The following is a 26564-nucleotide window of genomic DNA, read 5'->3' on the forward strand; positions in this document are numbered from 1 at the left end:
CTGAGCAAAACCAGGGCTTGCTTACACTGTTCCACCCACACTGGTTTCACGTGCTGCCACATCACACCCCCTCTCAGTGTGGCTGCTGACCCCTGTCCTCATCGGGCAGTATGAACTGCCAGTTTTACCTGTCTCTCCTTTCACATTCTTCTTTTTCCCTCTTAGATTATGGCTGGTAACATGCCCCAAGTTAAATCCATACGGACCATGCACGGCTCCACCATCTCATTCAGCTGCAGCAAAACCCATGTGGTGAGTGATGGCGACGCTGGGCTCTGCTTTCCGCCGCGTGGGTGTCCCTGGGCATAGCGATGGGACAGCTGATGTTCCGCGTTGGTCACTGGCAGGAGGTGAACACAGAGTTGGGGTGCTTGCAGGCTGAGACACCCCATTCCCCTGGCTGCAGCTGAGCCTGTAGAGAGGCTCGAGACTCTGTGGCCAGCTGTCAGGAACAGTCAGAGGCGTGTGGTACCTGCACGTGCACTTCACGAGGAGCAGGTTGCAAAGGCAACCACATGGTGCCATGACCCTTACAGAGCACACGTTACATGGCCAGAGGCTGTTTCTTAGGAGAGGTGTCCATGGAAAGTGGCAGTCGGGGAGGGTGGTCAAGGACATGAGCACAGAGATTTTGGAGAGTTCTTGAGGTGATTGAGAAGTCATGGCAGCCAAAAAGGGCAACTTTTGGGTGGTGCAGCCAGGACATAAGGTCTGCCAGGATCACAAGTTGCTTTCTTCCTCTGGTAGGGGGAGCTTCTGGTGGGGAACAGCGATGCCACCATCATCCAGAGGCACATGGAATTCAATGGGGGCATTGCTTACGGCATCAATAGGCTGTTGGAGCCCCCAGATCTGGGATCTCGGTGTGATGAGTTCATCTTTGTTGAGCTACAGGTGAGCACTTGCGATAAGGCCAGTGAAGATCTGTGCCACCTGTTGAGCCCCATGCCTGGGAAGAGGGATGTCGGGATGGCTTGCTGCTCTTCCTCGGCAAAGCTCCGAGCAGCCGAGAGAGGCAGAAGCACATATTGAGTTGTTGTGAGGTTTCTTTTTTCCCTCCACAGGGATCTACAGAGAGCTGCGGACTCTGCGGCTTCGAGCCACCCTGCCCTCCTGGCTCCATTCAAAGGGTAAAGCTCACAGCTTTGTCACCAAGGAGGCCTGTTTTGGGGCTGATGACAATGCCCACACATCCCTCATGTTTTAGCAGCAAAATGAAGGCACACCTGCATGTGGCGAGTCCCTCGGATTGGTCACATTGTCCATGCCTTGCTCCATGTCACACGGTCCCATAGGGCAGGGGCTGGGCTGAGCAACATGGGGCCAGGGGCTCCAGTGGTCTTTGCTTGGTCAGTCCCTATATGGGTGACAGCAGCTGCAGGGGTCCCTGCAGCAGCACTGGCGGCTTCTCTGGGTACTTTATAGCACAAGAGCTCGGCCTGGCCACTGAAGATGGACCAGGGATCAGATGGAGAGCAGCCCTGGGGGACAGTGATTGTCCCCCAACTCTCCCTGCATTGCCTGTTGTCTCTCTGGCATGTCCCTGAGGTACACCTGTGGCTCCTCTGTCACCAGCCCCATCGCACGTTAGAAAGCCTCTGTTACTTGTCATAAAACTGAAAGAGTGGCACAAAAAAAGTCAAGGTGAGACGTCAGTGACCAATGTGGCAAACTCTGTGTTTTGCCTGTTTCCTCGCAGGGGGAAACCAGGCGCTGCTACTATTACGGAAACCAGCTGTTGAGAAACACTTTTCTGTTTCACCGCAACTCCCTGTTGCGGCCATCCTGGCCACCCTCCCCGTGGGACTCCTTCAGAAGACACTTCTCTTCCAGGGGGCCTCTGAAACGAGGCTGCAAGCGGAGCTGTGTTTCCACCCAGTGGGCCCCTCAGTGCTGTGCGAACCACTATGGCCGTGACTGTCGGGGTAAGGAGCTGCACGACCCTTTCCCGCACCGGCCCTTTCTCCTGTGGGAAGGTTCAGCGCAGACATCTGGCATCCATGAATGTGCTTCCCTGGAGAAGGATGGGCAAAACCACAGGCAGGGAGCCCCAGTCTGTAGGGGGTGCAGGGAACAATCCCCTGTGCACGTGGATGGTATCGTAACAGGGAGTTAGTTCCCTTTCCTTGGAGAGCCCTGGGCACAGGGCTGCTGGGGGTTGCTGTCAGACATGTCACTCACCCCTAGATGTTGCCAATGTTCAGCCATTCCCTGGCATCGTCCCTCTGTGCTTTGTGCATGGGCAGCTTTCACGTCCTTGGATGAGTCTGCTGCTGGTTGGCATGGGGTGGGCCAGCACAGACCCAGCACATCACAACAGAGGGTCTTCCCAGGTTGGAAGCTATGACAGATTTGTCCCTCTTGCCCCTGTTCCTAAGGTTTGTTGTCCTGGGATGTCCCCAGACAGCCGAGCAGGCTCTGTGGTCTGAGCACCCTGTAAGCGGCAGTTCACGTGGTGCAGGCTCTGCTTGGGGCCGCGGGTGCCTCCCCTCCAGCACGGGTCCCTTTGTCACTGCAGCCTCACTAAGGTGTCCTATTTGCAGTGTGCCCGGGAGGGCTGGAGGCACCGTGCAGTAACCGTGGCACCTGCAATGACAAAATCGGTGGTTCAGGGAGATGCAACTGCAGCCAGGCTTTCATCGGGACCAGCTGTGAGCTGTGTGCGCCAGGCAGATACGGGCCAGACTGCCGAGGTAAGGGGGGAGCTGCGGGGGGGCAGCGACCGGGGAGGTTTGCACAGAGGTGGCTGTGGCACATGGTGCTGCTTGGAGCGGGGGCAGGTGCCAGGCTGGCCTCTTTGCAGCCTAAAGCGTGGGAGTCAGTGCTGCCACGCGTGCATCAGTCCCCACAACACTTGGGTCAGACCTCTAGGACTAGGAACATCCCTCCCTGGACTCTTGGCCGGACAGCTGCTGATCCAGCTGTAGTTTGAGAAGGCTGGGTGGCCGTGCTGGGAGCTGTGGCCAGTGCAGCCGTGCTGCCGATGGCCTCGCTTCCATGCCAAGGCCCCCGGGGTCAAAGACCCCTTCTTGTTTGTCCAGCACAGCTGAGAGCCCCAGTCTGGCAGAAAGTATTAAGATGTATTTTGAGCTGGGGGACAAATCTGTAAGTTGTGATGAACCCTGTACAGAAAGAGCATCTCCTGGAACATGCTCAGCAGGGACCTGTGCCCCTGTGAGGCAAAGGCTAAGGGAAGGCAAAGGGAGTCCCCCATCCTCCCACCCCAAGCTGGGCCTTCTGGGGTCTCCAGGAATGTTTTTGATGGCTGTATGTTTGTAGGGACTCGGAGTGAAAAAAACATCTCTCGAAATGCCCAGGAGAGGGGAATGATGAGGGTTTGTGGGTGCAGAGAGGCTTTTTCTCCTCTGTGGAGGGTGTGTGTTGGGGCGGGGGAGCCGGGGCTGGCAGCGACAGGAAGGGGTGCGTGTGTGCTGCCGTGCCTCCCTTCATGCACTGCGCACACAAGCCATGTTTTTGCCATGTGGCTGTCCTGTGGCCTGAGCATGGCCTTTCACTGCCATCAAGGAAGATGCCATGACAGTTTTTTTGTCCTTTCCTCGCAGAGTGTAACTGTACCGAGAATGGTGTGTGCAATGGAGGCCTGCATGGTGATGGCTTCTGCTTCTGTGCTGAGGGCTGGACTGGAGACCGCTGTGAAATCAGACTAGGTGAGGGATGCCAAGCCCTGTCACCTGCTGTTCCCTGGGACCTGGTGCCATATTGGCCACTTCCCAGTAGCTGGTCAGAAATATGTCCAACAAGCACCTCTCAGTTGTGGGGCTCATCCTGAGATCTGGCCCGTGCTGTTGAATTTCACAAAAGTTGGGGTAGTGAGGAGGAGGAAAGCTCCACTTGATCATGAACAAGTCCCTGAGCTCAGAGGTGCTCCAAGAAGAGCTTGAGGGTGAGGTGAAGGCCTGAGGTGTATCTGATGGAGTAACAGTCCTCTGTGTTTGGGGGAGGCATCTGCAGAAAAGCACAGGGGGAGAGGGGTGGTGAGGGCAGGTGGCCGGGGGCAGAGGCCGGCAATGGCAGCCGTGCCCGTGTTGCAGCCTGTCTATCATTCTGAGCTGTGTGCCTTCTGGTTTCAGTCATGACGCCCACCTGCTCTCCACCGTGCCACCCCCAGGCCGTCTGCCGCTCCGGCAACCTCTGCGAGTGCAACCTACACTACGAAGGAGATGGGATAATGTGCTCAGGTAGGGGCAGCCACGAGGGGCTGGGGTGGGGGGATGGTGAGCGAAGGGGCAGGCAGACAACACAGCAAGACAACAGGTGACCACCTCCTGCTGCCATGTTGGTGTGATGACTGGCAGGACAGACAGACCGACCACCAGGACACCTAGCAAGGTGTTTTAGTTAACCTAACACTTTTATCCCTGCAGTGATCGACATGTGCAGCCAGGACAACGGGGGGTGTGCCAGGCACGCACAGTGCACGCAGGTGGGCGTGAACGTCTCCTGTGCCTGTGCTCCCGGGTACGGAGGCGACGGCTACGTCTGCGACCCCATAGACAGGTGTGCGGATGGTAGGAACGGGGACTGCAGCCAGCACGCCGACTGCATCAGCACCGGGCCGGTGAGTACATCCCCTCGGTCCGGGGAGATCTGCATGCCTGGGAGAACAGCGCAGGTGGCTGCGGTGGGATGCTTCAGGCTGCTGGAGGACAGTGATGTGACAGTGTCCCCCATTACTGCCATCCCCAAGCCTTCCACTCCTCTCTGGTCCCCTCAGCTGTTGCATTCATCCTGCAGGTCCTTACTGCCAGGCAGGGGCCATGCCCTCCATCTGTTGCCTGGTTATGGTGATGGTCCTGGTGATGCTATGCTGAGGCCATTTTTCCCCATTGCTCTGCCTAAGGGGCACAGGCCTCAGTTGTGGCATTTGTGGACTGTTTTGGGTGCACGGGGATGGTCCTTTGAGGCTGGTGCCAGCCATTTTTGCAGAGGAACCAGAGCTCACTGCAGGCCAAAAGATGGGACTGGAAGCATGATGTAGTGCAAGAACCATGAGCCACATACTTCAGAGCTCAGCTGTCTTTCAAACAGCGTGTGACAAGCATGCAATGTGACATTTTTTGGTTCGTGTGCAGTTAGATGTAGGGGTAGAATAGAGGCCACGTGGCCTTTTGTAGCTCTGTCATAGTCCCAGCAGGCTGTAGAGGCATTTTGAAGGCTCATCCCCATCTTCACAGGGATACAAGGATCCCCAGCTGGCATCTGTGTGTCTGCACTCGCACAGATGCCATCCTTCCTTTGTGCTGCAGAACGAGCGGCGCTGCGAGTGCAAGCGGGGCTACGTTGGTGACGGGATCCAGTGCCTGGAAGAGGCCGTGCCCCCCACGGACCGGTGCCTGGAAGACAACGGGCAGTGCCATCGGGAGGCCATTTGCACCGACCTGCACTTCCATGGTGAGTGTGCGCAACCCCGCAGTGCCAGGGACGATGTTCCCTGGAGAGGTCACACTCCCTCACTTCACCCTCTGGCTCGGGAAGCTGGAGGGTGGGACGGCCAAGGGGCTGGGGAGTCGCTTCTGTAGCTTGGTCTGGTTTTCACATTCCCCTTTTCCCCTACATGTCATGTGGGGAGGATGAGCCATCCTTGTCTGCTCCTGTGTGACACGTGAGGTGGCCTCTGGTGGGATTACACTGCCAGTAAGCACTGGCTCCCTTGTGGAAGGCGAGAAGCTCTCAGAGGAAGCTGTGCTGCATCCCACCTCACCCTCACTTGAGCATTGTCCACATCCCACCCTCCCGTGCAGCACAGAGCACCCTCCGCTGGCAGTGTTGTCTGTGCTCACGACTGCCCCAGGGAGGCTGCTCCCTCTCTATACTGTGCTGATGCTCCTGGGTCTTGGTATTTTGCAGACAAGACTATGGGTGTGTTTCATCTGCAGTCACCCCGAAAAAAGTATGACTTTACTTACGAGCAGGCTCAGAAGGCCTGTGCTGCAGAAGGCGCTTCCCTGGCCACTTTCCGGCAGCTCTCGGCAGCACAGCAGGTGAGGACAGGGGTTCAGGGGTCGGGCAGGGGCTGGCTCCATTGCCTTGGGGTGGGGACATGCCCTGCTTCTCCCCGGGCCGGTTCAGTGGTAGCGAGCCCATGACGTGGGGGTGGGTGACCCCTCATCCCCTCGGCCAGGCCCTGTTTGCTCCGTCTGCATCCGTGAAACCCGGGCGGCTGGTGGGTCTTGCCAGTCACGCTGGGACGAGACCTCTGGCAGTGCCCAACCCTGTAGGTGTTGGGGGCATGTCAGATGAAGCTGCACGATGGGAGTGTGCATCAGGGCAGAAAACCTGGGCCAGAGATACTGTTTTTAATCTAATAATTTATTTTCCTCTGCTAGATGGGATTCCATCTGTGTTTGGTGGGTTGGCTGGACAACGGCACAGCTGGCTACCCCACAGCCTACCCCAACCCCAGCTGTGGGGCTAACCGAGTGGGCATCGTGGACTACGGCTACCGCAGCAACCTGAGCGAGACCTGGGATGCGTTCTGCTACCGGGAGAAGGGTGAGTGGCCCGAGCACATTTCCTGGGGACAGTCCTGTCAGGCACAAGACACGTGTCGGGGCAGCAGGCAAAGAACTGCCCTCGGACTATGAGGCACAGGCCGGTGGGCACATCCCCCTCTCCCCATGTCCATGTCAGGAGGGAACATGCTCAGGGGTATCCAGAAATCAAGGGAGAAGTGGTGGGTGTAGCCAGCATTGGCGAGTCAACTCACATCATGGCGTTCCTTTGCAGATCTGACCTGCACCTGCCGTGATGGGTTCGTGGGAGATGGGTATTGGTGCAGTGGCAAACTCCCCGATGTGCTCGCAGACCACGCTCGCTTCTCCACCTTCTATTCTGTAAGCGATGCTCTCCTGGTGCTTCGGTACGCCAGCAGCCGGCAGCGAGGCAGAGGGAGGGATCAGCTGTAACAGGGAAAAGTGGTGGTTTGATCTGCATGCGGGGTAGAGAGTACAAACACAGAGGTGTTTTCTTTCCAGGGCTGGGGAATGTTTCCTGGGTGGGGGAAGGTAACAACACTGTGCTGATGGGGAGGATCTTACATATTTTCCAGATGTTGCTCGATTTTGCCAATGACACAGAAGAAGGACTGGATTTTTTCATCTATTTGTCTGATGACTCTGCTCCCAAAACTCTCTTTGTCCCTCTGAATTCTGGCTTCGCAGACAATGAAGTAAGCAAGCAGGGATGAGCGGCCGCTCGAGGGCGCATGGAACAAACTATCAGAGCCCCAGAGGAAAGCAGGAGTCTGCCAAAGCTGGCCTGATGGTGGTGTGAAATAGGGTCTGGGGAAGGAGGAGGAGTTTAGGTCAGAGGGGACCGCTGGAGGTCTCTAGCCCAAGCCCTCACTCAGAAGAGCCATTTAGGTCAGGTGGCTCCGAGCCTCCTCCAGTTGAGCTTTGTTTCTAAGGATGGCAGTCCCCCCTTCTCTGCACAGCAGTTTTGTACCATGTTGCCTGTGAATTGAGCCGCCTTGTGGCCATGGAGAGTGTCTGGGCTTAGGCCAGGTGGAGCTGCACACAGCAGGAGGGAAGGGGTGAGAGCCAGCTCGGCTGTTTCTCGTCCCTGTTGCTTTTTTAGACGCTGACAGGCGAAGAACTGAAGCTCCATGTGTCATCCAGCAATGTCGTTCTCTTCAGCTTCAACCTCACAACGGGCACCATCATCCCGTCCCAGTCAGGATATGACCTCCATGTATCAGACCTCTCAGTGGGCAACAGTACAGAGCACTCCGTAGGTTTAACCATGGCAGAGGTCAAAAAAAAAAACCCACAAGTTTTCACCACGTCTCTTTTGAGACAGGAAACAAGGGAGAGGCTTTCTGGTCAGGTACCATCATCTCTGTCCTGTGCTATAGGATGCCAAGGGGATCAATGACACGATGATTGTGGAGTGGGACATTGTAGCTTTCAACGGCATCATTCATGCGATTGCAGAGCCGCTGAGGATCCCACCGCCCATCGTTCACCTTGGTCAGGTGAGTGTCTGAGTGCCCCAACGGGGAAGGAAGGTGCTGAAAGAGCTGGGGCCAGGCCTGGGAACGGGGACGAGGACCGGCCTCGCCCTCTGTGCTCTCCTGGCTCATTTTGGCCTGAGCCGCAGCGGGGGCTGTGCGGGAGCTCCCCTGGCTCTGCCAGCAGAGTGCAGTAACCGGGCCGCTGTCTTCCGACGCAGGTGAACGGCGTGGCGCAGGCGTCGGGCTCCGTGGCCGCAGGGACGTTGTCGGCGCTGTGCTTTGCGCTGGTGCTGGCCGCCGGTGCCGGCGTCGGCTATTACTGCGTGCGGCGGCGGCGGCGGGAGGAGCAGTTCGGGTATTTCCAGGTGACAGTGCAGCCGGCGGGGCAGCGGCCGCTCTGGGCCGAGGGCAGGGGGACGGCGCCTGGCTCAGCGGCGGCCTGGCCTGAGGGGAGAGGGGAGGAGCCCCGCCCACCCCGGGGAGCCCCGCCAATCCCGCGCCTCCCCTTGCAGGCGGACCTGCGCGCGGACGAGGAGGAGGAGGAGGCGGCGGCGCCGCAGCAGGAGCGCGCGGGGCCGCGCGCCGTCAGGCCCCGCCCCCAGCGGCCGCTCGTCGCCATCCCCAACCCGCTCTACGGAGGCCACGCCCCCGACTACGAGCCGCTGCACGTGAGCCCCGCCCCGCCCCTCGGCCGCGCGCGCAGCCGGTCCGGGCGGCGGGCTGACCGTGCTCTCTCCGCCCCCGCAGGACTCGCTGTTGGCCGACGCCGGCCCCGACGCCCGCCGGTTCCTGCACTGAGGCGCCGGCCCTGCCGCCCCGCCGCGCCCCGGAGGTCGCGGAGAAATAAAGAGCGAGCTCAGCGCTACCGGCTCCGCCTCCCAGCGCCCACCCCGCCCGTCAGCCGGCGTGGGGCCTCCAGCAGCTTCTTGCCCCCAGCCCCGCACCCGCTGGCTGCGCCCTGCCCACGCACCTCCAGCGGCTCAGTTAAGCCGAGGTTTAACTTAACCCACAGCCAGAGTGTGGGACAGCCCCGGGGGCAGGGCAGCCCTTCCTCGCATGTCCCCACGTCCCACCGTGGGGTCACATCAGTTCGTCAGCACCCCAGACACCCCTTTGCCCCATCCAGGTGCCCCCCTGCCTGCACATCGGCCATAAGGGGCACACCCTGCTCCCTGGGGGGACACCTCAGGCACCTGCCCCTGGCTCGTTCTTGGTCCTGCACCCAGGGCTGGAAGGGGACAGAGCAGAGCACCCCCCCTGCAGTGAGTTGGTTAGTCAGTTAGTTCCACATGCTACAGACTTTTATTGCACAAAGACATCAAATGCCACATGCACATACTACAACCATTTGATTAGAGCAGCTACGTTAAACAGCAATTGTTTAGGCCACGGAGTCGAGAGCAAGGCGTTTTGAAAGTTGGCAACAGGCTGGCACGTAGCACAAAGACAAGGCAGTGACACACGTGACACACTGACAGGCCAGACTGGCACACTGCCAGGGAGGAACGTGCAGGAGAGACACATGTGTGTGTATCTCACTGAGGGTTGCTGGCACTTACACGTTGTACTTCAGCACCTTTCTCTGAGGAGTTTCCTGGCAGAGGGTCCCCCACACTGACTTGGTTCCTCTCCCTCACCTGCCCCCCCCACTGACAAGGCTCAGCCCTGGCAGCACTTGCCCCAGCCCCCCAAACTGACAGCCCTTCCCCTCTGCACAGACACATGGTGCAGCCCCAAGACCTGTCACACACACTCTGCAGTCGCTCACCCCTTTCCTTGCCTGCTCACATTCTCTGTTCCCTCTCTCTCCTGTCACCTCAGCCCCGCTGGCACTGTCACCCTTGGTGCCATCCGCACATGGTGCAGCGAGGAGGGGTGGTGGCAGTGGACTGAAGCAACCACCCTCTCCAGAGTCTGCACCAAGCGCTCTGCCCTCAAACGGCCCCTGCCTGCCCCTGCCCCTCTACTGCCAGCGAGAGCAGCTGCATTACTCACCTGCTCTGGGGCCCTCACAGACCACCACCTGCCCCACCCCAGGGACACTCTTACCCCCTCCTTCATCCCACAGCTGACACTCTGCTTTCCCAGGGCATGGCGTTCTCCTGTTTCCCAGGGCCAGCCGGCACAAGGGTGCCACAAACTCTCAGCACCCTGTCCCCACCTAACTGCCCCCTCACCCCTCCCCAGCACCCTGCCTGTCCCTCAGGGCAGGCAGAAGCCTGGCCCAGGTAAAGAACTTTACTTTCTGTCCAGCCCCTCCTAAAGTAGCTCTGACCTGCCTGGGCCTCCAGGCCGTCACTCTTGTCCCCTGTCCTCTGACATCGCTATTCTCACCTTTCCTCTTCTTCCTCTGCCCGAGGCACTACAATGCTTTGCACGGCCACACTCCCCTTTCTGACCCACCGCCCCCAGCAGCACTTCACGCTCGCACCCCAGGCCCTCCTCACCAGCCCCTCCAGACCCCTCAGGTCCCAGCACACACAGGTAGATGGCCACCACCTCTGCTGCCAACCCTTCACCTTCCCTAAAGGCTGTCCCCATCCCTCTGCCAGTCACAACTAACCCTACTGCATTAATTGCCAAAAATATTGATGTCACATCACACTAAGCTCACTCAAAAAACAGGCACGTCACCAAACACTTATTTTTAGACCTTCTGACCTGCTCTCGCACAGAACTTGCACATCCTGCACATCTAGCAGTTACCTACCAGAGGGCTGCTGGTACCAGTTCTGGGTAGGTAACGCTTGCTGATGTCATCTGTGATGCACTGACTGATGTGCTTCACTGGTTGCCCAGTCAGCAACCCTGTCCCCTCACTGTCCCCCTGCAGAATCACGCATGCTGTAGTTCCCAGGGCTCTCGGGGCAGCTACAGCCCTGACATGCCTTGGCACACCTCATGTGGGGGGGTCCACACTGACCTCAGCAAGCACTGGAGACTCAGGACTCCATTTCTGAGCCCCTTCTCTGGGCACAGAGCAGGGAGCGGTAGGTTCCCACCCCCCAGCACTGGCTCTCCAGCCTCTGTACTCCTCCAGCAGCCTCCTGGCAGCTCCCTTATAGCCCAGAACAAGCACCCATCCTCTGTCCAGCCTGCAAAGCACCTCAGGGAAAGGGATGGAGCCAGTGAAGGGAAAAAAATAAACACACCTTCTACACACATATGTAAGTGTCAAACGCCCTTTAGTGGTAGACAGAGGTGCTGCTGGCCGAGCAGCCCGGCCCCACGTACAGACTTGCACGGTGCTGTTGCCCTCACCGGATATGCACCATCTCCTCCAGGAAGGGGGTTTTCATGCAGCCTGTGCAGAGCTGATCCATCCAGAGCGGAGCCTCATGCTGCAGAGGGGTGCGCCGGGGGTAGAAGGTGAAATTCACGTCATAGTTCAGCAGGCAGCTGATGGAAGCCATGTAGATATCGGAGAACCGCACCAGCCGTCGAGAGAAGTACGTGGGGTTGTGGAAGGTGCGGAAGATGCTCCCAAACTGGGGGTTGAACAGGTTCTTCGTCAGCGACCTGAAAGAGATGGTGCTCTAGATAAGAGGGCAGGGTCCCAGGTTCCTCCTCTAATCCCTTAGCCCTGGGCCACCCCACTCCCAGAAGACATTTTGAGTACCCTGACACCCAGGCTGTGCTGCAGACCCGTCCCTGTGCAGTGACACTGATGAATATTCGCTGCACTCTTTGTTACCACACCTGTTAGGGCAAGGAGCTGCAGTAGCAGGCGGCCCATCAATCCCTCCCAGCACAGGCTGCCACCACCTCCCCTTCCCCAAAGGGCCTTCAAATCCATCCAGCCTCCCAGGCTGCAGGGCAGCACGGCTGCTGCCCCCGCCCACCACACAAGTGCCCCCAGGGAGGGCCACAGGCCAAGAGCTGCAGCACCACTGTTCCCAAAACAGGTTACAAAACAGACCCAGAGCAGGCCTGGGAGCCCCTGAGGGGCCTCATGAGTGCGGGGGACAGCACTCACCTGATCTCCTGACGTTCCTTCATCCACTCCAGCAATACTTGCTTTGATTCCGCATCCTGATACATCTGCAAAGACAACAGCAGAAAGCACCCCGTTGTGTCAGTCCTCAGGCCACACCTCAGCTCCCTCCAGTTCCTACTGTAACAAACCCACGAGTCCACTGCACCAGGAGGAGGATGAGATATTTTTGAGAGCATGGGCAAGACGGTACGTCCCCCAATTCCCTTAAGCCCAAAAGGCAGACTCAGAGGGCAGCATAATACCTGTCCTGCCCAGAGAGGAGCTGTTTACCTGCATTCTCTCTAGCAGCCCCGTCAGAGCCTGCTGCCAGGTCAGGGAGTGCATGTACTGCTCTGTGTTTATGATCCGAATCTCCGTCTCCAGTTCAGGAACGATGGCTCCAGTCCTCCAGCCGTGACGCAGCATGAGGTCCTAGAGGTCGGGGTGAAAAAACAACCAAGAATTCAACATGAAGTCTGAAAGCCAAACACAACCCTGTTTCCTAGAAGAGTGGTCTGTTCCCATTATAGATTCTCAGGGGACAGGCACCCACAGCCCATGCCAGGTCATGCCAGTAACAGCCATCTCCTGGCCACCAGAATCAGCTGCATGAAGGACCTAGAAATGCGGGATCTACACAAACTGCTCTCAAATTCACAGACCAGCAGATGTTTACTCACAGAAACTACTTCAGAAGTCCTTTCTCCACTGCTTGCTTCTGCTTGACAGCAGAACGAGGATGCTTATGTGTCCTACGTGTGCCCCGAAAGCCGCAGCCTGCAGAGCACGCGGCACTGTGCAGCGGAGACCTGAGATGAGGGCTCTGCCTTACACTCCAACACAGCAGCAGCCACAAGAGTCACGCCGGCATGCTCCCACCTCACTGGAGAGCAGAGACCTTCTCACTTACCGCAAGGTCGCTGTACAGATGATCACCAAAGTAGAGCACCTTGGACCCACGCCAGCCTGTCAGCCTCAGAAAATCGAAGAGGTTTCCCTGCAAGTAAAAGGAGCACAGAGAGAAATGTGGTTACAGGCCAAATGCCTCCAACCCCGCTGCCTGGTACCGGGCAGCCACCCCAGCAGTGCTGTCAATGCAACTGGACGTGCCACCTTACTGCATGCAGATGTGAGCACTCGCATGAGACATCAACCTGCTCGCTCCCCCACCATCCAAACCCAGAGGTTTCTGTCCTTCCCCACCTCATAACACTCTCTTCCCATATGACAACCATCCTGTACATCCCTCAGCTTTTCTTCGGCTACAGGAAAAGGCAGAAACTCTTCCAAACCCAACAGGCAGTTCAGGGGAAGTTCTGTGCTCTAGGGCACAGCAAGTCAAGAGGATTACATGGACTAAAAAGGCAACAAAAGGAGGCAGTTTAGAGGTCAAAAGTGAAAGACACCTAAATTAGAAAAGCCTGAGCGATAGACAGAAAGAATCCCAGGGGTTCTGGGCTTAGAAGTTGTTGGGCTGAGGTGACAGACTTCACCGCACAGGGTGCATCAGAGGTAAGGTGAGCACCATCAGGCAAGGCTTCTGGAGTCAGGAGCACTTGAGGCTGTTCTCACATCACTGACCACCATCCCAACCCCAGAGATTAACACCACTCACCCCTTCACAGGAATTGCCTAACCAAGCCAAGAAGCCAGGCAGCCTGGGCAGATTCACAGCTAAGTAAAACAAACCAAACCCCAAAGCACTGGCTAAGGCACGGCACAGGGCAGCTTTCAAGGCTTTCCAAACATCCGTCCATGCACAGAGGAGACTTCAGGGACAACCCTTCCATCTCCACACAAGTTTTCCACATGAGTCACAACGGAAATAAAACCCACTAGGAAAGGAAAAGGCCCATCCATGCCAGCAGACCAGACTGTGCCAGCACAAGCAATCAATGCAAACCTGCGAGCCGCTCAGCAGCAGTCTCTCCAGCCAGCCTCCGGTGCCAGGAAAGAGCTAGCATGCCTACCCGACAGCACCAGCCTGGACACAAAACCCCCAAACACAAACGAGCTCCCACAACAGCCTGCAGCTCTGCATTTGGCCACTGGCAGTATGTTGTGTGCACTGCAAAGGGTGCCCAGAACCAGAGTGCTGGGTCTCCTGTTGCTGCGGCATCGCTGGAGCTGTGCAGGCTTCCCTTAACTACACAGAAACACAGGGCCAGGCACACCTCTGCATTTCTGGGGCACTTGAGAGTTGCTCGGGAAGCCACTGGCAGAGCAGGGAAATGGACCACAGCCTTGGGAGGATGATGGTCCTCTCGTTGTGCCTCAGACACCTCACACAGCAGTGGGCCTGACAACCAGGAAACCTGCACTTAGTCCTCCACTGAGCCACAGACCTGTTAGGTGACCTCCAGGAGCTGGCTGTCCCCCTGCCCTCCTGAGATCGCAGACTAGGGGAGGGATGGGAGTATATACCTGCCACAAACAGAAAACACTACATCTATCAGAAAGGAGGGACTAAAGGGCCATCACTTGAACTTCCCAGTCCCCAGTGCAAAACACTGATCCCTGAGGTCCCATTCATACGAGATACCCACAGCACAATGACCACACAGCCGTGCTTCAGCAGACAGGAACAAGCCAGCTCAGAGGCCTCTAGTGATGTCACCAGCACAGCAAGGTCCACGGCCACTCACAGTTGCCAGAAAGCAGCATATTGTGGCGCTCCAAGAAATCAAAAATGCTGGGAACAGGGTGGACTGCAACCAGGATACGCTGTCAACATCCCAAGTACCTCAGTTAGGCAACAACCTTGATGCAGTCAGATCAACATCGTGATGAGGGAGAACTGGAGAGGAGCCCAAAAATCTTACCCATCCCTCCTTCCTCCTCACCTTTTCCCTTCCTCAATGCACCATTCACTCGGGTGAGCAACCTGTGGCCACAAGACGTAGGTGGTCAAGAGCAGGATTTAATTCAGCAATAAACCCCATGGCTGAGGTGTACCTTCTCTCCTGAGAGAGCTGCTAACCCACCAGGCAACTTTGCCCATGGGAGAGAGACTTTGTATGAGCTCTACTTGCATGTTCCCAGCTCCTAGCTCTTGGCAGGGGATGGGATGCCAGCAGAGCACTTTGACAGACCCACTGGACCGGCCAGAGACTTCCCAACAGCACTACTCAAGGACATGACCTACTTTTGTACCACAGGTCAGGTCCCAGCTACTTGACCGCGATCTCACTAACAGTTTCTTCCCGTGGGACTGGACAGCTCACATAATCAAGAACAAACCGTTCTAAAGCCAGAGGCAACTTGTTCTCAGGGGACAGACCAGCTGCAAGGAGAACACCCCAAGGCAGCAAGTTCACCAGAGTAACAGCCCACCCTTCAGAAAGGGAGAGACAGGAGCCAGGCTTGTACCCTATTTGATCACCCTTGTTTCTCTAGTCTCTCCTCCACAAGTTCACCTTTTCCAACCTTACAGAGGACAATTTGGAGCGAGGTGTGGAAGGTGTCTGCACACACATCAGATTGCAGAGAGCTCTGCCTTCTTACCCTGAACTACCACACTCTTGGGAGCCTCTCCAAGACAAGAGTTTCAGGACCAGGACATCAGAAGAGCCAAGGGAAAACCGTACTATCGGCCACACTAGACAATGTCAGAACAGCTGACAAGTGAAGGTTTCTTTGTACGCTGGGGCAGGGGGCGTTCACTGAACCCTGCTACATGTGCAGAGGATGTTTCCCTAGTACCCCTTCTCACACAAACAGGGCAGCATCAGGGAAAAACTTGGCCTGGCAGAGATAGCTCAGCACAGGTCCTCCTGGGCAGAAAGGCAAGCACCCAACACCCTAAGTTAACTGGCCCTGCTCTGCCTTTTCCCCCCTTGTCCCTGTTCGTCCATCTCTAATGCCAAACCCAGCTGAGCTGGGTGGAATACATCACTCCTGTTACACACCTTTCTGCAGCCTGACGTACCCAGAGCTGGGTAGGAAACTGTTTCAGAGCTGCAGACAAAAGGTTTTCCTACCAGGCAGCTCTGCCTCCTGCAACTGTAAAAAGCTGTGACTGCCAGGACAGCAGCCTTTTCTACATCCGGCACAAAACATCTCTCACCATTCTCAGAGGTTGGTTTATTGCACACTGACAGGTAACACAGGCCTTGGCAGGGCTTTCCGATATAGGAAAAGACCCTTTGTTCTAATGCTTACATCCCAGCAGAAGCTGAAAGACTTTTCAGAGGCATGCCAATCGCAAGGCCATTGCTCCACAGCATGCCAAGAGACATGCTGAAAGCATTCAGGGGGACAGTGTCCTACCGGGCCAGCGAGAGCTTTCTGTGTGTGGACAGAGGGCATCTCTCACTGCCGCCAGCCAGCGCAGCGCACAGAGCCTAGAGCGTGTCTTCTTACAAATGCCCTCTAACTATCACAGGCACTTTTTTCAAGGACTTCCGTTTTTCACTTTTCAAACATCCAACATCCACAAGTGACCTATAGAAGAACCCATCATTTTCCCTGACCCTGACAAAGCAAATTTTCCTGTTTCCCAGTGACTTCCAGGCTTTTCCGGTGACTTCCAAAATTACAGGTGTCTTGTAAGTCCCCACCATTTCAGACTCTTGCTTCACACCCCTTATGCACCCATTCACTTTACCTCTTTGTAGATCTTTCCTTTCTCCAGCTGGTTTATTTTGTCCCACTGCAGTGAGCCTTTATCATCCAGTTTTCTAAAAGGTCTGGAAAAAAAGGGGGGAGATGTCAACCTCTCTTGATTTTTGGTGATTGTTACCCAGCAACCACAACTTTTGAATCAGAAAACTTGTTTACCTAGGTAACAACTTGTAATAAAAGCTCTACATGAGAAGTGACCTTCTGGGCATTCTGCACTATTTTCTCAGGGGAAGAGAAAGTGCGAGAGGGAAATACCTTTTCAAAGTGCTCCCATCACTGTAACCATTTCATGCCAATAGCCCTAATAACTCTTCTTGCCCTTCAGATACAGAGAAGAGAAAAAGAAATAATAATAAAGACTCTCTCTGAAATGCTAAGGCCAAGAAGGTTTTGCCACGAAACACTTTGTGTCCTGTTCCAGTCTGGCTATACCCCAGGCCAACACAGATCGTGGAATGTCTTAATAGGATAAAGCAGTCTGCGGAGCGGATGGAAAGCAGTCTCCGTGCTGATCTCGGCAGCTGACCCGAGCTGGCTCCTGCTGTTCCCTAGGGCTTGCCTGATTACCTTCCACTTGGACAGAAGCAGCAAAACAAGTTACTTGACCCCCGTGAACACTCATGCTTGATGGGAACATTGCTCCCTCTTGGGGTAGGATTTCCAAACCATGAGCTCCGGGATCAAAAGTCTTGGTATGAAGCTGCTCCTGCTACAACATGCACAATCTCATCCAGAATTATCGTATGACCGTGAGGTGCCATAAGGCAAAGGAATCCAGCCTCCCACCATGAACTCTACAGCCTGCTCAGGCAAGGGGCTCCTCAACCACAAGTTGTCTCCAGTGCACACCTGCACTTGCCCCTCAGAGAAAACACTCCATAGTTCACCAGAGCTCACCATCAGGAGGTTCTCCTCACCTTGGATGTATGTGCCATGTCATTCCACTGGCCCACTACATGAGTGGGCCTTAGGCACCATGCAGCCATAAGGTTTTATCTCCTAGAGGGCCAGATCATCATAGCTCCAGGCTACATTTGTAAGACACCACCTACGTCTCATGAAGAAAACCTTCACCAGGTCAGCACAGTTTATAAAGCCATTTTGTAGGTTTACTCCTGTTTATGCTAGTGGCCTGGGAAATGAGGAAAGAAAAATACATAAAGAGGAAAGAACAGACCTCTCCCTCGAGGGCAGTAATTCTTGGTCAGTCATAACTTGAGGCAACAAAGCAGACAAGTTCCCAAAGCAAATAATCTGAAGAGCAAAGCGAGGACAGCAGTTTGCCTATCAGCTAGTCCCTTGGCAGCTCCTAACTGACCACAAAGCCCAGCGGCCACGTACAAAGGCTCCCAGAGCTGACAATTACCAAACAGCATGTATCCACTAACTAAAAAAAAAACAAACCAACCAAACAAAAAAACCAAACCACACAGATATTTGCTGTGGGGAACAGGAAAATGAAAGATTTTGGTACACTCTCAAGACCTAAAGTCAAAGAATGGCCAACTCTCATACACACCCTTCCACTCCTCTTTTCCTTCTAAAGATTTAAGTACATTATTACCACTAAAAATCTAAGTTAAGCCCAGACCGTGACAAAACCAATGAGGCTTAAGACAGCCAATTCTAGAAACACGCCTTCAGCTTGGCACTACCCATTTGATCCACTTATGCCCAGACTGGCCAGTTTTCATCTTCTCAGAGAGTACCTGAGAGGACAGCAGAAGGCTGGATGCCTACTGGACCTAGATTATGCTTAGAAAACCACTACTCTTTTGGAACGTAAAAGGAGTCATTTACTCCAGGGAAGTGGGCCCAAAACCTGAGGCCCACATGCAGCAGTGCAGTATTGCCCCGGGACACGTACTTCCGCCGATCAGTGAAGAAGTTGGGCTTGTCAGCTTGCACAATGACCATGTCGAATAAGTCTCGCCAGTTCTTGCCAACCATGTGTTTCATTCCTTTGTCCCTAAGGGAAAAGGAACAGAAAAGTTAACAGATCCAGTACTCTTTTACACCCAACACTACATCCTTACAACAGCCTGTCCTAAATTTATTCTCATTTCAGTGACAGAGAAGAAAGCATAGAGAATTGTGAATCCCCCAAGGCTGTCTCATTGCATGGAGTACTGATGTAGCACTTTGACTGTTTCAAGCTGTCCCACCCTTTCTCCTGTACCATAGAAGTCCAGAAAAGTCTGTGATGCAGCAAAAGCTGCTAGAGGTAACCCAAAGTGGCAGCTCTGTAACGCTATGGCCAGCCACAGCCTTGTATCTTCTTCAAAAAGTGAGAACCACTGACAGAGAGAGCTGCGAGGTGCAACATTCACCACAACCAGTTCCCAGAGAGCACTCTCATGGCTGTTGCCACAAAAACCTCTAGCATACAACTGTCAGATGCTCACAGGAGAGACTGCGCTGCACAGCTCTTGCGGTGTTGTGGTGACCCATCGACGTGCAATAACGGTACTCACACAAAGCTAAAGGGACTGTTTGTAATGAGGAAGAGTTTCTTCTTGTGGTTCACCAGTCGGTTTAGCACAGCATAGATTTCATCCCCATGCAGAATATACTGTTCTATATCAGAATAAAACAGACATCAGTCAAAAAATTTTGGCATAAGTCATGACCACATTTCTTTAAAAAAAAAAAAAAAAAATCAAACCTAATCCCTATACCACTAGGAATGCAAAAGGCCTGAGTTAGATCCACCTCAGGCAGGCAGGTAGTGAACCACCATGGTGACAAAATGGCCTTCCTCATCCTCATCAATCCTATCTAGAGGGAAGAGAAAGACTGAGGAACTGAAACAGCTGGCTGGCAAAAAAAGAGGGCTGATACCAAACCGTCACAAAAGACACACACAGCCACTCCAGGCCATGTTGCTTCCAGGAGCTTTCTTTCCCCCAGATGACCAGGAAGCCTTCCCAGATGGTGCCTTTGCATGTTCATGTCATGCCAAGGACCGTCATCCCTCGCTTACAAGCTGAAGGAAAACAGAAACACAAGCAATGAGGTAGCTGTTTCCTCCATTAAAACAGATCCTCCACCTGACCCTAAATACCACTTGTTTCTTAATGCCATTCTACCCCCTCAGCTGCCTTTAGGCATGCCACAGTCAAGTATTTCATTAAGTTCTGTGTCCCCCTGACTCCTGTGACTGTGTGTAGGGTCTACACAGTCATCTCACACAGAACACCACATAGTACGAAGGACATCAAAATGGATTTGGCACCAGAGATCTATTTAACTCACCCATATCTTTTTCAATCCATTTGTACATCACTCCTTTCACATGTACATCTCTAATAGCATCCTAAAGAAAAGGGCAGGAAAAAAAATTTCAGTTTTACATATGGCATTCCTGTTTCCCAGCATGCAAACCTATTGCCACCAGTGAGAATCCATACAGTAATGACACATCCCCTGTTTCTGCTGAATGAACAAAAGCTACATCAATGCTAAGCCGAGAACCTTGTACAGCGAGGCTTGCTAACGTGCCAAAAAGAGCACAGTGACTAGCTCAGCTGATGCAATACAAGGGGAAAAACATCAAAACCTATCTATGAAAGCACAACTTCCTTTCTGCTCCTTGAAACCAGCACACGTGAACAAGGCAATCAAGACTGTGCAACTCCAAAACCATTTTACTGTCCCAAAACTGTACTGGCCCAGACACTAGCTGTTTTTCCTTCCTCCCTGTGTGTGTGGCAGCTCTGCCAAATGTGACCCAAAGGATGGGAGCATGTCCAAGGCAAACAGCAGCAGAGGCGAGCATCTGTGATTCCAAAACGCGCCCCACAAGCCAAGGAGGGCAACAGCTCCCAGCCCCAGATGGCCAGTGGACACAGGCAGAGCAGAGGTTCCACTAGGAGCGTGAGGGGATGTGCCGAAACAGAGCTGCCCACTTTTCAGGAGGGAGGCAAGTTAAAACAGATATTGTCAAGAGCATCCAAATATCCTCTATTTTCCAGGCCAGAGGCCAAGATGCAACACATTTTTGGACACACCCAAGTGAGATTCTTCCCAGGTCTCCACCCAATGAGATATGCCAGATACACAAAACCATTTCCAGAGCAGCAACATATTTGGCAGTGTTTGCACATACAAACACTTGTTTTAATATACGGTGTTCATCCCTGACAATTTAGACAGGTAAACAAATGCTGCCTTTCCCCAGGACCCCTAAATCCCCGTTACACTACATCTCCTCCTTCGGGAGCTGCCCTTTCAGACTGGATTCCCACACTTGCCACTGACATTGCTACAGTGACACTTGCACACAATGTCACACAGTCACCTGGTCTCACGGCAGTGCTGGTGAAACCTGCTCATCACCCCAAAAATCCTTTCCTTCAAATCTGGTAGAGAACCAGAATTTACAACTTAGATGGGGGATGATGAAGGAGGAGGTGTTATCTCTTCAAAACACAGTTTTAGGAGTCTCTTTTTTCACCATGTGGATTTGAATGGTAAAAAGGCAGAGGTCACATCTCATTCACCAAGAGACTGCCTTATTGAAAAGAACCTGAACAAAAAGCAAGAGTGCTAACAAGGAAACAACTTTCTCTTGACCAGCACTGGCACTAAAAGCAAGCAACACTTTGGATTTGTGTCAGAACTACCTTTGCAGAGCAGAGATTCCAGTGTTCTCCTTCCCTAAACCCCTACCCCTCAAAAAGCAAAAGCAGAAAAAAAACAAACAAAAGAAAGGGGAAGAACTACAAAGTTCCTGCAGGTAAAAATATTAGTAGCCTGGGGAAGTGTCAAAGAGGGCTCAAAGACTCCTCCAAAGGAAAGCAGAGTAAATTGTACGTTCTTACTCTCAAACACAAAGCAACCAAACTGGTGTGACAGGACTACTTGGTTTACATGTCAGCTTCAACCTTTACCATTGCCTCAGGGTCTGCCCTTTTGACTCAGTGCAGTGTTTCTAGCACTCATCCTGATCCCAAACACACAGCGCTGCAATCAGGACTACCACTAAGAATTACAGAAGAGTGTCAGGTTTAGACATGTCTTAGCCCAGTGTGAGCCTGAGCTGTAATAACAGCTGGGGCTATGCAAGTCCTCTCGGATACCTGTCTGTGTAGGCACAGAAGGATCTCTGTGCTCATGTCCACAAACCATTTCTTTGCACTTGCACTCAGGTACTGCAGAGGGATAAGTTTTGCAAAAATGTTTGTTTATTCTCATTGTACAGAAAAAAGCAAGAACCCTCTGGTGAGAGCACTGGACAGTCCCCAACTTTTCAGTATAAATTTCAGGCATTTGCAGAGATTTTCAGCTGGAGCTCTCTTCTCTGCCTACCTCAGTCACTCCTCAGGAATGATCACATCCCTCAGCAAAGGATGTGAAGACAAATGCCAGGATTGGCACTCAGGAGCTTGGGCCTTGAGCTCACCATTTGCCCTGAAGTGAGTATGTATTAGGCTGTGGCAACCATCCACTTGCTCTCAAGATTTCAATTAGGAACATGTCCATTTTGACCTCAAAAGAAGGTTCAGAAGACACTTTTGATAAGACGCCTTAGGAGTCAGCTGTATTCCCTCTCCCCATTTTCCCCACCTCAAGAGCAAAAACAACTACAACACCCTAGAAACATGTTAAGGTCTTGTGGGAAACTGGCTGGTATGCTCTTATCAAGCACTAACAGAAAGTCAGAACGTAAACTGTGATCCGTGGCTGCAGCAAAGCTGACAGGGTGGATGGATCCTTATCACAAAAGAAGCGGCACAGATGTGGAGCTCCATTTCCCTCACAAGACTGAACAGTGTATGTATGGGCTGCTACCAGTGGATGAGCATAAGATTCCCACAAGGTACAAATCAAAAACCCCTCTCCATGGAAAAAGGCATGCAATAAGGCTTGGCTACCGAGGAAGACCCATAGTCTGCCAACAGAAGTCAGCCAGGGCAGCAATCTCAAGCACTTACATCTCCACTACAGCATTAACTAATAAGTCAAACAGTATCCCCTAACAATGCTGATAATCCTGTGAAGCTGGAGGGCACAGTTAGCATCTTGGAGCAAATGGCTCTTGAAAGCTACAGTCACTCATTGGAAAACACCCCAAAAGGATCAGACTACTCTGTAGCTGCAAAGGGAAGGGGCGGATTCTTAGAGCAGGCAAGGGCAGGGGCAGGTGTTTCACAACAATCGCTGCATAAAGCAAACTGCTTGGTACATGAGCAGACCAAGTCTCTTTGAAAAATGAGATATTAACAGGAAAACATAGAGCTTAAAAGTCTGCAGAACCAGAAAACATTCACACAAGCTTTGTGAAATATTTCCCACGGAAGGACCTTCAACTTAACCAGCCTAGGCACTCCTGCAAGAGATAGCGTGCAGCAACACCAGCTCTGTCGTACAGACAGAAACCTAACATGTTCTGAAAACACAGCTTGAATATTCTCTGGTAATGCTCATCTAAAGGGGCATCAATGCTGTCGTATTAAGCTACTCACTAACAGCCCCTTAGGTTTGGGTACTGCAGAGCTCACCAGTGCTAACAAGCCAAAGAGCTCACAATGCTGATGTGGTATGAGCTATGGGGCAGTTGACATTTTACTTACAGATATATCCTTGTAAAGATGCACCTGGTCAAACTCAATGCCGTGAGTTATGAAGTAATCAATGACTGAAGAGAGCAGCGTCATTTCAGGAAGAGAAAAAATGTCCATAAACTGCTTAAGTGATGGACCCTGGAAAGCAAAAAATGAAAGAAACACATTAAACAAAAAATATTTTTTTTAAAAAAAGGGAAACCCTATAAACAAACTGATATCACCCAGTACCGTCTGGAAGACTTTCCAGGCTAACAAAAAAGAAAAACACTAATGTGGAAAGTCCCAGCCACTCAGCAAGAAGCCCTCTCTTCTCAACCAAAACACTAACCTAATGCATTAACACTTAACAAGAGAGAGGCTTCTCCTTCACAGAAATCATTAAACAAACCCAGCATCATTAACACCATGGGGTGAAGGTGGAGGAAGTGGGGGGTTGGTCCTAGACACTTATTTCAACCCCATGCCCTCTGCTTCCCACCTGGCCTCTTGGCATTAATACAGGCACCAACAGAACAGAAGCAGCTGTGGCCCTTGCTGGAGGTGCCCCATTGCTCATTTAAACCAGGCTGTGACATTGGACACATGGACACCAAAGCTGCTCTAACCACGTTCCAGGGAGGTTTCCCACGGCAGTGTAAGAATCACATCAACAAGCAGTTTGTCAATGCCTGCCTACCCTGGAGTCGCTAGGGAAAACCTGGAGTGGGCACAAAGAAGAGGAAAAAGAACTTCAGCCCACGCAGCAGTCAAGTGGAAATGGACAATTAAATCCTGACCAAGGAGTAACTCACCTTGCATTAGGCAAGGTTGCAGCTCTCCCATACTTTGCTATTTTTGTTGCCTATCAATCACAAACCTATCAGCAGGTTGACAGCGAACCTTGGCTCCAGAGGGCCCTTCCAGTAAAATACAACTTGTTTATTCAGTATGTACCACATGTGCAGAGGACTATGGTGAGTCTCACTGGTAAGCTGAGGCTGGAATCAATTTTTTCATCTTTCAACACTGAAGTGCCAGATCCCAGATCAGCCAAGGGGACACTTACTAAGGTCTTGTACATGAAAAGCAATTTGGGAAGCACACAGACCTCTCAATGAACCTGGTCACCAGAGGTGCCCTGGCAATCAGTCACATCATGCTTGTGCATGTGAGCTTTGAGCAATCCATGACTGACAGCTGCGAAGTTGCAACTTTAGGATAACACTGGTCCACATCAGAAGGCATTTATTATAGCTGTGTGAAGGACAGACATGAAAGCAGCATCTGAAAGATCACGGAAGGTACACATGGTGGAAGCTGACAGAGGGCACACACTGCCTAATGACAAAGATGTGCCACCGTCATGTTACTGTTGTTACATCCTGACATCTCCCATTTAGTCTGGTCATGTAAGGGTAGAACAAGAGACTAACACTCTGTTTGCAGCATTATCTAAAGGCAATATTGGGACAAAACAAATTGGGGTCAAGAAAGAAGATGCAAAAGGGCAAAGGAATAACAAACAGCATTTTGTCTGAGGTCTGTTACCAAAAAATACTGCGATCAAAAGCTATGTTGTTATGCTGGGGGTTATACAATTTCTATCCATCCAGCCAGCCCACATAGGACAACTTGACCTACAGCAGAAGAGAACACAAAGAACACCCTCTGGTTTGGGCCACATATTGCACACAGTGGTGCTGCTTCACAATACTTGCTGAAGCTTTTCAATGGATTTTTGTCCATTTTGATATGTAGTTGCTAAGGGAACATTTCTCCCTCTAGCAAAACCAACATTTCCTGAAAACAGCCCCCACCTTTTTTCGTATTCAGTGATTCTGGAAAAGAACCAAGAGGGACACAGACAGGCAATTCCTACTGAAATAACTGGTATGGGATTTAGCAGAGCACAGCAGAGCAATGACCTGTCCCACCAAGACCTTAAACATAGAGACAGTTAAACGTTCAGTGTTAACAGCAAAGACTTACCTTGTAGGTAGTCAACTCTGATTTCATTTTTGTCCTCTATGCCATCATCCTACAAGTCCAGCCTTCCCCCCTCCCTTTAGTGGCCTCAACTTCCTTAGAGCAGACATATTGACACAAGTCAGGATGAAAACTGGACCGTAGTTTTAGAAATAATACTACATATGCTTTTTCCACAACACCCATAAGTTCCCCACCTTCATTACAGGCCAGCACTAGTCCTGCCAGGGAAAACCACACTAGCTGCATTGTCTAAGCCTGGGCAAGATCTGTGCCTACCTACTGCAGGTGTTGGGATGTTGGTAGCTGTCCACACACTCCTGCCAACAGAGGATCAAGAAAACCCTTAAGGGAGAATATTTACATACTTCAGCTACCTCAGTCCCACTTATGCCTTGTGGCCTGGAATCACTGACCTGACAGACCTTGCTGTCACCCATACAGGTAGCAACATCAGCATGGCAGACTAAAGAGGACAAGGTCAAAGATCCCTGCTAAAGCCTCACTCCACACCAATTGCACTGCCCCTGCTCACACCAGCAGTCATCTTAACCCAGATGGTTTCCCACTAAGGTGTTACTGGCACAGGTTGAGCAGACATTGCTGGATGCAAATGGCATTAGTTGTATATACTTTCGTTCTCTGTGGGATCCACCTATTAGTTTATGGAGTTCATTACATTATTAGGAGAGGAGATTCACCTCTTTGCAAAGAATAAGCTGCTATTCTTACTTCTGTGGCCAAATGTTATACTGAATTTTTCAGTACTAAACTACAGGAGAGTAGAGAACACCTGGTATGTACAAAGCAGCACAGAAAGGCACCTTGGCATAAGCACCTGGTCCTACAAAAGGCCAAAACTCGAAGCAGATTTCATGTTTACAATTATTTCAAAACAAAGGTGAAATCACCTCAAGTTTGCCAACAGTGAGGAGAGTTGCACAGAGGGAGGCTAACTGAGTGCAGTTTACAGACAGATATCAAATTCAAAACAGAAACATCCTATTTCAAAGCTGGAAACAACACTGAGCTATAAACAGAGTATATACTTATCCAGAAAGCAACCACTCAGATTAATTGTTCCCAAGAGAGAGAGAGAGAGAGAGACAGACAGAGAGAGAAATCAAAAAGTGACCTTGCTGGAGACTTCACACAGCAGACTCAAAGGGATATTAACCAGAGGAAGCCTGCCCTTCTCCTTCCAGCTTCCCCTAAGGCAACTGAACTAACAAAGGGCAAGAAACAAAGCAGTTCTGGGGGGAAAGGGATGTGAATGGCCCCGCTTGCCCACTGCACCACACTAGGCACTTGATGAAGAAAAATTCCTCCTAACTTCCTCTAGTTCAGACAACCAAAGGATTTGTACAGCTCCTGTGGACAGAATTTCAGTCGTTTACTGTGACAGTAAGCTTTTCTGCCTAAAAAGACTCGTAACACTCACGGATGCCAACCCTATGAA

At 52.5% G+C, this 26564-nt stretch overlaps 2 protein-coding genes across 5 annotated transcripts in view; one reads left to right on the forward strand and one right to left on the reverse strand.

Annotated features, from left to right (window-relative positions):
- Positions 1–8837, forward strand: part of STAB1 (stabilin 1) — a 65581-nt gene extending 56744 nt beyond the window's left edge. For all 4 annotated transcript variants that reach the window (XM_074879482.1, XM_074879481.1, XM_074879484.1 and 1 more), the window contains 18 exons: positions 166–252; positions 748–894; positions 1065–1130; positions 1700–1925; positions 2544–2693; positions 3564–3668; positions 4092–4199; positions 4386–4579; positions 5268–5412; positions 5869–6002; positions 6348–6513; positions 6748–6854; positions 7070–7189; positions 7597–7749; positions 7874–7993; positions 8191–8337; positions 8485–8640; positions 8720–8837. In XM_074879482.1, the coding sequence (XP_074735583.1) occupies positions 166–252; positions 748–894; positions 1065–1130; positions 1700–1925; positions 2544–2693; positions 3564–3668; positions 4092–4199; positions 4386–4579; positions 5268–5412; positions 5869–6002; positions 6348–6513; positions 6748–6854; positions 7070–7189; positions 7597–7749; positions 7874–7993; positions 8191–8337; positions 8485–8640; positions 8720–8770 (2382 nt within the window). In that variant the 3' untranslated portion in view covers positions 8771–8837. The remainder of the gene's footprint in view (positions 1–165; positions 253–747; positions 895–1064; positions 1131–1699; positions 1926–2543; positions 2694–3563; positions 3669–4091; positions 4200–4385; positions 4580–5267; positions 5413–5868; positions 6003–6347; positions 6514–6747; positions 6855–7069; positions 7190–7596; positions 7750–7873; positions 7994–8190; positions 8338–8484; positions 8641–8719) is intronic.
- A 2303-nt stretch (positions 8838–11140) lies between these two features.
- The window catches only part of NT5DC2 (5'-nucleotidase domain containing 2), a 28781-nt gene continuing 13357 nt past the window's right edge, over positions 11141–26564 (reverse strand). Inside the window, exons 6-14 of the mRNA XM_074879486.1 lie at positions 23147–23275; positions 19827–19887; positions 19046–19148; positions 18439–18540; positions 16555–16636; positions 12859–12945; positions 12240–12380; positions 11949–12013; positions 11141–11491 (exon numbers count right to left, since the gene is read on the reverse strand). Coding sequence (XP_074735587.1) covers positions 11230–11491; positions 11949–12013; positions 12240–12380; positions 12859–12945; positions 16555–16636; positions 18439–18540; positions 19046–19148; positions 19827–19887; positions 23147–23275 — 1032 coding nt within the window. The 3' untranslated portion in view covers positions 11141–11229. The remainder of the gene's footprint in view (positions 11492–11948; positions 12014–12239; positions 12381–12858; positions 12946–16554; positions 16637–18438; positions 18541–19045; positions 19149–19826; positions 19888–23146; positions 23276–26564) is intronic.

The sequence above is a fragment of the Strix uralensis genome, chromosome 10, assembly GCF_047716275.1.
Source record: "Strix uralensis isolate ZFMK-TIS-50842 chromosome 10, bStrUra1, whole genome shotgun sequence".
NCBI classification, from domain to species: domain Eukaryota; kingdom Metazoa; phylum Chordata; class Aves; order Strigiformes; family Strigidae; genus Strix; species Strix uralensis.